Raw genomic sequence first — 10,556 nt, forward strand, 5'->3', positions numbered from 1 at the left:
TTCCGCCTACAAATAGTCTTCGTCGCGAAACCCCCAGTACCGAGAGCCACGATACGGAAAACCTTCCAGAGACGCCGCCGCCGCCAATCCCATCTTGGGGGATTCAGGAGATCGCCTCCGGCACCCTGCCGGAGAGGGGAATCATCTCCCGGAGGACTCTTCACCGCCATGGTCGCCTCCGGAGTGTTGAGTGAGTAGTTCACCCCTGGACTACGGGTCCATAGCAGTAGCTAGATGGTCGTCTTCTCCTCATTATGCTTCATTGTCGGGTCTTGTGAGCTGCCTAACATGATCAAGATCATCTATCTGTAATGCTATATGTTGTGTTTGTTGGGATCCGATAGATAGAGAATACTATGTTATGTTGATTATCAATCTATTACCTATGTGTTGTTTATGATCTTGCATGCTCTTCGTTATTAGTAGAGGCCCTGGCCAAGTTTTTACTCTTAACTCCAAGAGGGAGTATTTATGCTCGATAGTGGGTTCATGCCTCCATTAAATCTGGGACAGTGACAGAAAGTTCTAAGGTTGTGGATGTGCTGTTGCCACTAGGGATAAAACATCGATGCTATGTCCAAGGATGTAGTTATTGATTACATTACGCACCATACTTAATGCAATTGTACGTTGTTTTCAACTTAATACTGGAAGGGGTTCGGATGATAACTCTGAAGGTGGACTTTTTAGGCATAGATGCATGTCTGGATAGCGGTCTATGTACTTTGTCGTAATGCCCAATTAAATCTCACAATACTCATCATATCATGTATGTGCATGGTCATGCCCTCTCTATTTGTCAATTGCCCAACTGTAATTTGTTCACCCAACATGCTATTTATCTTATGGGAGAGACACCTCTAGTGAACTGTGGATCCCGGTCCATTCTTTTACATCGAATACAATCTACTGCAATACTTGTTCTACTGTTCTCTGCAAACAATCATCATCCACACTATACATCTAATCCTTTGTTACAGCAAGCCGGTGAGATTGACAACCTCACTGTTTCGTTGGGGCAAAGTACTATGGTTGTGTTGTGCAGGTTCCGCGTTGGCACCGGAATCCCTGGTGTTGCGCCGCACTACATCTCGCCGCCATCAACCTTCAACGTGCTTCTTGACTCCTACTGGTTCGATAAACCTTGGCTTCTAACTGAGGGAAACTTACCTGGAGTTTTCTGCTGTTTTTGGTTCTAGAAAGGCTGTTCGGGCAATATTCTCGGAATTCGACGAAACGAAGATCAAACATCATAATTCACCGAGACGGACCAGGACACCGAAGGGGAGTCAGAGAGGAGGCTTGGGCCCCCAGACAACAGGGCCGCGCGGGCTCCACCCTGGCCGCGCCGGCCTATGGGGAGGAGGCCCCAGGCGCCCTCCTGCGCCGCCTCTTCGCCTATATAAGCCCTTTCGACCTAAAAACGCGACACCAATTGACAAAACTCCAGAAAGACTCCAGGGGCGCCGCCGCCATCGCGAAACTCCAATTCGGGGGACAGAAGTCTCTGTTCCGGCACCCTGCCGGACGGGGAAGTGCCCCGGAAGCCATCTTCATCGACGCCACCGCCTCCATCATGCTCCATGAGTAGTTCCCCCATGGACTACGGGTTCTAGCAGTAGCTAGTTGGTACTCTCTATCCCATGTACTTCAATACAATGATCTCATGAGCTGCCTTACATGATTGAGATTCATCTGATGTAATCGGTGTTGTGTTTGTTGGGATCCGATGGATGATACATTATGATTAGTCTATCTATAAAGTTTGTGAAGTTATTGTTGCTTGCAATCTTGTTATGCTTAATGCTTGTCACTAGGGCCCGAGTGGCATGATCTTAGATTTAAGCTCTATACTTATTGCTTAGATTGTATCTACAAGTTGTATGCACATGTCTATGTCCGGAACCAAAGGCCCCAAAGTGACAGAAATTGGGACAACTGGTGTTTTCTATTATTGGAGAGTTACCACTAGTGTAGATCGCTGGGAACTCCGGTCCATCTCTCATCATCATATACTCGTTCTATATTTCATTGGAAGTAGTATCAACTATTTTACGGTGCCATCGCCTCTCGTGTTATTGCTACTGCGCTAACGTATTCTTGTTACTATTGCTCTCATATTACTGCTTGCTTTCACATCACCCCTGTTACTAGTGCTTTTCCGGTGCAGCTGAATTGACAACTCAGTTGTTAAGGCTTATAAGTATTCTTTACCTCCCCTTGTGTCGAATCAATAAATTTGGGTTTTACTTCCCTCGAAGACTGTTGCGATCCCCTATACTTGTGGGTTATCATGGACGTAGCAAGCGCCTTGATGCCTGGAACCACAACCCCAACTTGGCTTCGGTCGATCACAGTATAATTGACCCTTTGCACCAATGAAAGGCAATCAGAGTCGACCACGACCCTATTGAAACCCTCGTATCCAGCAAGGGAAAAAGCGCGACGGAGAGCCCACGCTTCAGCATTCCCCTCTGTGGTTTCGGATCACGACGCCAATTCCCATGCGGCGAGAAGTAGAAAAAAGAGCTGCATCGACATTAATATGGACCATACCATCAGGTTGCGGAGACCAAAGGCGTACAAAGGTCTTAGCCTCACGCCTTAGGATGATTTTGGTTGTCAAAAAGAGCTTGTGAAATTCAAGGTTTTGTAGAGGTCCCAACTCGTGCCCGAATTAGGGATGGCACCCACAGGGTATGGGTACGGTAGAGCCATCTCATACTCGTACTCGTCATCTTCAATATTACCCGTCACTTGTATTCATGCACATCAACGGTATAAGTTTTTCCCATACCCATCGCCCGGCAAGAAAAAATGGGTACCCGTGGGTAAAAAGATCCGCGCTTACAACACATCAAATTAATCAAAAAATATTACATGCCGTGAAATGATCCTAAATAAGGGTAGACACAACACCACGTGCATAATTGTGAGTCAAAAATTGTGAAGTTTAGCCTAGCAAGTGAAGACGTGATTAGGGGAAAATGAAGAGCGTCCCCCAAAGTGCACCAAAGCGCCCCAAAGGGATTTGAGACGTGCCGGACAAAATTTCGTTCGCAGCCGCACGCTCCAGCCCTTTCCATCCTGCGCGGCCCAATACGGTGTCCGGCGCCCGAATCCGTCCCCGCTCCACAGGGGACGCTCCGGGCACGCCGGACACAACGAGAAGCGAGGCAAGGAGACGCGGGCCCGATGCATCAGCGACTCACAAACGGACGCTCAACCACCGCCTACCTAGTAGCGGTGCAGTTGCCGGGAAGGGGAACCGTCACAGTGGCAACCGCGTCGATTGACGCGCGAACTGTCAGAAAGGAGCGCGAACTCCGCGGAAGATCAACCGCTGCGTTGTTCGATACATGCGCCGCCATTGATCCGTGCTCAATAAGACCCATACATATGCGCTTTCTGATCTACAACCAGCCGACGCCATTCATATCTCCTATCCTCTCTCACAATGCGTGACCTCCATCTGCCATCGGGCACCGACAGCGAGGGGAAGCCATCGGGATGACGCCATTGGTGGAACAGAGTTGCAACGCCTTGCAGCGATGGTTCCTCGCCACCGGACAACGAGGAGGAATGGGAGGCCGACGACGAGGAGGAGGAAGAGGCTGAGGAGGCGGCGGCGACAAGGGCCCGGGCGAAGGCGGAGGCGAATGCGAAGGCGCAACCGGCGAGCACCGTCGACGACGAGGGGGACACAAGTTCCTCCGACGCGTCAAACGACACAGGCTCTTCGGAAGAGGTGACGAGGCAGGAAGCGCCACCGTGACGACGACGAGGCGGGGCCATCAAAGAAGTAGTTTTTTTTTCAAAATTTTTTATATGTAATCTGTTTATGTTTTTTCGAAGTTTTTATATGCAATTTCTTTATGTTGCACCGCTTTGAAAATTAGTACAACGTTATTTCTTCACCGTACCTGCAATTTTTTTCTATCTATTAAAATAAAAATACATTATTTTAAAGTTTTGGGGACGCGGCTGGGGAGGTGGTCCCCCAAACGTAGCACGAAGGAAACACGTCCCCCAAACGCTCGATTTGGCACGTTTGGGGGCTGTTTTGGGGGACGCGGCTGAAGATGCTCTAAGTACTTTAGAATAGTACAACGACCTATTTATCAAATTTACATGGTTACGTGGGTACGAATTCTACGTTTCCATACTCGTATGCGCCCTACCCAATAGATATGATATTTTCTCATTTACAAACATATAAATAATATTTTGTTTCATACCCGTATTTCTATTAGATTTTACGTGACAGGTACGAGGTGATGGGTACCCATTGACATCCTAGCCCGAATTTGCACGAAGTGTGGAGAGCGTGTAAAAAAACATGCTCAAACTTTTGGGTGCTTATGAGAGTTGCTCCCATTTATTGGCCACTGTTGGTGCCTTTTTATATTCAAGATTTATATTCAGTTTTTTAAAAGAAGAGATATCCCGGACCTTCAGGTTGCGAACGGTAGTCCAAGGAAAACCCGAGTCCAAATCAAACGCGTGCCATCACGCCGAGCCGCCTCTGGCCCCACTGCCAGTCTGCCACGTCTTCTTCAACGGGGCAAAAGTAGGCACCACGAAACCAAGACGCCAACCCCCACCGATCAGACGCTCTACACCGCCACATCTCAATCGAACGGCCCGTACCATCCAACAGGAAACACAACTACACCCTCCCCACTTCCATGCCGGACCCACAGATCTGTCCCCACCATGTCAGATACGTACCCACCAAAAACAAGGGTAGACACACGGCACCGCGTGCATAATTAACCAACAGTATCTCGCCCTTCAGAGAAAAAGATTTCGCAAAACCGAGCCGAGAAAAAGATGCTCTCGGCATCCACCAGCGCAATACGCCCCCGCTCCTCTCAGAGGAAGCACAACCCCCTAGGATCCCGCCACGTCAGCGATCCGCGCCATCAGATCCGCGCGCTCCCATTGGCTGCCTACGCAAGCCCCGTCCCGTCGTCCCTGCACCAAGTCCACAGCGCGGGCCGTGAACCGCCCCCTTCTTCCTCCCGTGGCCAAGTAAACCACCCCATCGCCCCTTCCCCGTATAAATCACTGTATTTCAAATAGCCTCCGCAACCAAACGCCGTGGAATTTTTTATATTTATTTAGCCGATTTTCAGAAGCGGAGAGGAGCGAGATGGATGAGGCGTGGGAGCGGGCGGTGGAGGCGGCGCTGGACACCGGCGACGAGGGGAGCTCCTCGCCGCCGCGGAGCCTGACCCTGGACGGCGCCGTCAAGTGCATGCACGGCCGGCTGCCGGCGCCGGCGATACTGGAGCGGCACCAGAGCCTGGAGCACCTCTCGATCGCCGGCGTCGGGGTCGCCTCGCTCGCGGGCTTCCCCCGCCTCCGCAACCTCACGCGCCTCACGCTCTCCGACAACCGGATCGCCGGCGGGCTCGAGCACCTCGTCGAGGCCGGCCTCGCCTCCCTCCGCGACCTCGACCTCAGCAACAACCGCATCCAGGACGTCGACGATCTGGCGCCGCTCGCGCGCCTCCGCCTCGTCTCGCTCGACCTCTACGAGTGCCCCGTCACGCGCGTCAAGGACTACAGATCCAGGGTCTTCGGCCTGATCCGGACCCTCAAGTACCTCGACAAGATGGACGCCGACGAGAACGAGCGCCCGGAGTCGGACGACGACGACGACGACGGGGACGGCGAGGGCGACGGCGAGGAAGACGACGACGATGAAGACGACGACGACGAGGACCCCGGGAGCGGCGAGGTGGCCAACGGCGGCGTCTCGCACTCCCGGGGCCGCGCGGCTGCGCACCCGGTGGAGGTGAACGGGGTGATCGATGTCGACGAGGACGAGAGCGACGCCGATGAGGTCGTGCCCAACGGAGGAGCCGAGCACCACCACCAGGCCAACGGGTTCCGGATGGCGGCCGTTGGGGGAGCCCCTGATGAGGATGATGAAGATGTGGAGGATGAGGAGGAGGACGATGATGAGTATCTGGAGGAGGAGGATTTGGGGGAGGAGATTGATGAGGAGGGCGAAGATGATGCTGTTGTTGAGGTGCATGATGTGCCCAGCACCGATGATGAGGAGGATGACATCGATGAGGATGACGACGATGATGAAGAGGAGGTTGAGGATGATGGTGAGGAGGCTGTGCCAGAGAGCAGTGGGAGGGTTGCTATGGCCGTGGGGGGTGTTGGCGAAGAGATTGATGGGCATGAGCAAGGTGAAGGTGAAGATGATGATGAGGACGGTGAGATTGGAGAGGAAGATGAGGAAAGATTGGAGGATAATAGGGGGGTTTATGAGGAGGGGAACGAAGATGATGACGATGACGCAGACGATGAGGTATAAAACGCCAATTTCCCTCTAGCCTTTCAAGTACTTTACATGATATTGCAATTTTGTGTTTTCAATAAATCACTTCTTGGCTTGCTGATTGTTCTGCCGTTTTGTTAACCAAGATTACTGTTGATGCCCCTACACTGTTGCAGGTTGCATGAAGTGTGACTAAAAGTTCTCTTGGCTAAGGATATTTACTTGTTCATGCATTAGTTATGCGTTTGTTTGTTCAGTCTCCTGTTTATTTGTGCTACACATGATTTTTGTGCATGCCAGAGTAGAGGTTATATTTTAGATCCTCAACTCCTAATCTCCTATTTTGTATGGTAGACAAACACTGGGTAGAAAGTACCCCAAAATATATTCACGGTAATCTTGCTAATATGGAGATTTTAAAGACTTCTGTGCTCCATGATAATCATTGAACATGTTTGTTAAAATATCTGCTGACTTTTCGATAATACTTATTTGTTACTGATTGTATTACTTGCTACCAGTGTATTTCTTTTGGGGTGTGAAAGCTCTGTTTGCAACCTTAAAATGATAGTATTTGAGTTACATGGCTGAGCAGATTGGTTTATTTTGGTGAAAAAAATGTATTTTAGTTTCTTCTGTTTTTGACTCTAGAAGTTCTCACACAGGTTTGTTAAATTTAGTCACTTTCTTGTGCTTGACTATGTCTGTATAAGCAGGAATTACTGAAGCTTTATATATCTGTTATGCATGGAGTTCCTTATATTCGTAACATTTTACCAATCCTAGCTCTATCTAGCAGGACTCAATTGTTTGCATTTGTACAATTTTTATTTTATTTTTGAGCTCGGATTGGTGTAACAGCCTATAAATATTTTGATAAGATGGCTGTCTTAGGGAATTCATCATATTTGTGTTTGCAAATTTTCCATGGAAATGAGCTTAGTAATGGCATATATCTTGCCAGGTAGTGCTACCTCTGTCCCTAATTGTAATACGTTTTCCTAGGCTAAAATAGCCTACCAAAACATCTTATAATTAAGGACTGATATAACAGCATATACATATTTTGATAAGATGACTATATTCAAGAATTCGTCATATTTGTGTTGTTTGCAAATTTTCCATGAAAATGATCTTTAGTAATGGGCCTAATGGCATATATCTTGCTAGGCGGTAGTTTTTTGTTAGCTAGTTTGTATGAAGTTGTGTGCTCTACCTTGCATTGGTTATACCCTTGGGTTATGTGTTCACCACTCAAATCACCTAGTCCAGTCTTGTTCAGATATATATCTGAACAGGCTGTTCTTATTTTTTTTCTTTTGTTCATCTTTTTGTTCTGGTCATCTAGTTTGTTTGTTTACTGGTGAAGGTGATTTTGTACGCTTTAAGTTGAATTATCTTTACCATGTCTAACTTTATAAAGCGTTCTAGAACTGTGCTTTTATGCTGTTGTTTTGTTAATTTATATGTTGTGTATGATGTTTTTTCCATGCTTCCAATCCTGGTTGCAGTTTCTTATGAGGCATCTTATTTGAGTGTTTTCGAATTTACAATTAGCTAAGTTTAAGAGATAAATATGAGCATTTCTTCCTGTTTTATGTTGTTATATCATAGTGTTCTCATTTACCCTAGTCACCCACAATTTCCATATGAAAATTTATGCCCCTCTTGCATTTCCTCAGGATGAAGACACAGAATATCTTGTTCAACCGATTGTGCCGCCTCAAGCTGCCATGGCTGTCGGAAGTCCAGATGACTTCGATGTGGCTGACCCTGATGATGTCGATGAAGACAGAGATGAGGTCGACGATGACGATGATGAGGGCACCACAGACCTGCCCTCATCGTCGCAGGGCACCAAGAGGAAGAGGGACGATGACCCATCCGGCAGCGGCAGCGACGACGAGGATGACGACGTCGAAGACCCCCGGCCCTTCAAGCACCACTGATGAAGCAGCCAGTGTACATGGATCCCCTCCCTCACCCCTTCTTCCCAGGTAGAAACAAGTAATCAGGAGCAGCAGCAGCAGCAGCAAGACAGAAATATGGTGGGTTTCCCCCCTGTTTTTCCTAGCCGTTTTTTCTTGTAAAGACTCAGTAGGTTTGGAGGGCTTGACCCTTGTTTTTAAACAGCAGATTTTAGGAGGGAAAATGGAACCCAGCTTTTCCCTCTTGCCTGCACCCTTGCTGAGTTTTCCCTCCATAATTCAAATGGTAGTTTACGACACCCTGGGGAGTTTCCCTCCTTGATTCAAATTTCTGTTCCGTTGGCAGTATAGGTTATGCATTGTCAGTTTTCCCTCCAGGAGAAAGCCCGGGAGACTGCCCCTTTGAAATGCCTGCCCCATAGTAGCCGTTGCCTCTGTTTGAAAGTTTATACTTTTGCCCTGGTTGGATGGAGTCTGCTGTGTGAATCTTACTGATGAGCGGCCGGAAGCCGGCCGTGCTGCTTGGGCGCTATATGCTTTGAGATAGGTGAAATGGCTGTGGTTGCAGCGATGGGCGAGGTGCCCCTCTTGCCCTGATAGGCAACTGGGCTGTGGAGTAATTTAGCAATTTTTGGGTTCAGGCTTCAGAGGCAGCAATGCCTTGTGCAGTTGTGCTGCGGCTGTCCTGTGTCTATGGTTCACGGTGGTGCTCCGGCCGGTCTACCGCGAGGCAGCGGTTCCGTCGCACTGGCAGGTGGGTCCGAGCCCCCGTCCGGCTTTGCGCTTTCGCCTTCCGGAGACGTGATTTTCGTTGGAGTGGAAAGAGGTTGTGGTGGGTGGGCGAGAACGAGACGTCGGAGGTACAGCTGCATCTTTTCGCTTTTTTGGCAAGTTGCGAGATCCCAGCAGCGCAAGTGGGGCGGTGGTAACATGACCGGGTGGTGGCGCGAGCCGCGGTGGCCTGGCGCACCGTGGCGTGGCGTGCGGAGAGCTGTCGGTGAGCGGCTCGAGGTGGAGGGGCAGGCGAGATTCCGGTTGATTTGGGTGGGGATGCCTTCCCTTGGATGCTTCCCGTTTCTAGGGCCACCCTCCTCCTCTCTTTTGGGCTGGCGTGCTTTTACGGTCCTGCCCCTGCCTTGAGTGCTCTCTGGCCCGTCCGAATTGAATATCCGGCTCCCCGGGTTTGACGCGTCTCTGCGCTGAAATTAATATGGGAAGAGAATACTGACACGCCTCTCTTTGGTACTACTAGTACGTGTGTCCAGTGCTTGGTCCCGCATGTCAGTCGCGCACGGTGCGTGTCGCGTGTTTTTCATCGCTGCGCCGCCGCCAGGCGAGGCCGGGCGTACCGGGGCAGGTGGTAACTAAAGCAAACTTTCAGCTCTGAACTCCACGGATTACGCAAGATAATTAACTCGGTGGATTACACAAAAATAATTGCGAGCACTCTTTTTACTTGGGCCGGTTTGCCTTGCCCCGCGGAGCGTCACGTGGACCGGGTCCATACTACGTTCCGCGGCTGCGTCCTGTGGCTCGCCGTGCCGTGCGGATAGGCTCGTCTGACCATGTGGTCCGTGTCCACAGATCCCTGCGCGCAACGGTTCGCGATAAGGAGAGGAGAGGACAGGCAGGCGAGCACGCGATGCCCGTGTGGGCTGGACTCGTGGTGGGGAAGGGGAAATATCCAACGGCATGGATGGAAGACGAAGAGGAAAGCGGTAGCCTAGCGGGCCCTGCGCGTTTACGTGGACCGAACGTACAGGGTGCAGCTCCACAGTGCGGTGCGGGCAAGGTGGAGGTGGTTGGAGCGTGGAGAAGGGGTTTTCTTCGCTGAGTGGTGGGATCGGGTTTGGCGGGGCCACTGTCACTGACGTACGCGGGGAAAACGACCCCGCCGCTGTGCCGTCCGGCTACGTACCTCGGCGGACTATCCTCTTTCCTCCGGACTTCTCTCTCCCCCGCAGGTCAAAAAAAAAAAAGACTTCTCCCCCGCATGGAATTCACCGAGAGCGATGCATGCTGGGCCAAAGTTGCACCCACAGTCAACTAGGGTCCTGTTTGTTTGGGCTGCAGCTTTTGAAAAACAGCTGTAGCTGTTGAGCTGTGGAAATGCAGCTGTAGGAAGCAGCTGTGAGAAGCAGTGATTTGATGTTTGGTAGAAGTGCTGTGGATGGCTGCTGTTGCTGGTAAGAAGGATGAAATGTCTGAAATGCCCCTAAATGCTGATGAACTTCTATAAATGCCGATTTGAGGCGAATTAGCTAATTCTGAGTGTTTGTAACATAATTGACATGCTTAAGGATTGAATTATGTCGATTTAATCATGT

At 50.1% G+C, this 10,556-nt stretch overlaps 1 protein-coding gene across 1 annotated transcript; it reads left to right on the plus strand.

The window, feature by feature from the left end:
* The first annotated feature begins 5,115 nt into the window (after nt 1-5,115).
* Nucleotides 5,116-8,551, plus strand: LOC124678871 (acidic leucine-rich nuclear phosphoprotein 32-related protein 1-like). The gene is made up of 2 exons (XM_047214724.1): nt 5,116-6,331; nt 7,984-8,551. The coding sequence occupies exons 1-2, from the start codon at nt 5,156-5,158 to the stop codon at nt 8,248-8,250; spliced, it is 1,443 nt and encodes a 480-aa protein (XP_047070680.1). The 5' UTR covers nt 5,116-5,155; the 3' UTR covers nt 8,251-8,551.
* The last annotated feature ends 2,005 nt before the right edge of the window (nt 8,552-10,556 follow it).

This window comes from Lolium rigidum, chromosome 7 (genome assembly GCF_022539505.1).
Source record: "Lolium rigidum isolate FL_2022 chromosome 7, APGP_CSIRO_Lrig_0.1, whole genome shotgun sequence".
Classification (NCBI taxonomy): domain Eukaryota; kingdom Viridiplantae; phylum Streptophyta; class Magnoliopsida; order Poales; family Poaceae; genus Lolium; species Lolium rigidum.

Excerpts from the sequence above, each read along its gene's own strand:
- LOC124678871 (XM_047214724.1), top strand. The coding sequence starts at position 5,156 with ATGGATGAGGCGTGGGAGCGGGCGGTGGAGGCGGCGCTGGACACCGGC. Across the intron at positions 6,332-7,983 it reads ACGATGACGCAGACGATGAG|GATGAAGACACAGAATATCT; the intron begins GTATAAAACGCC and ends GCATTTCCTCAG.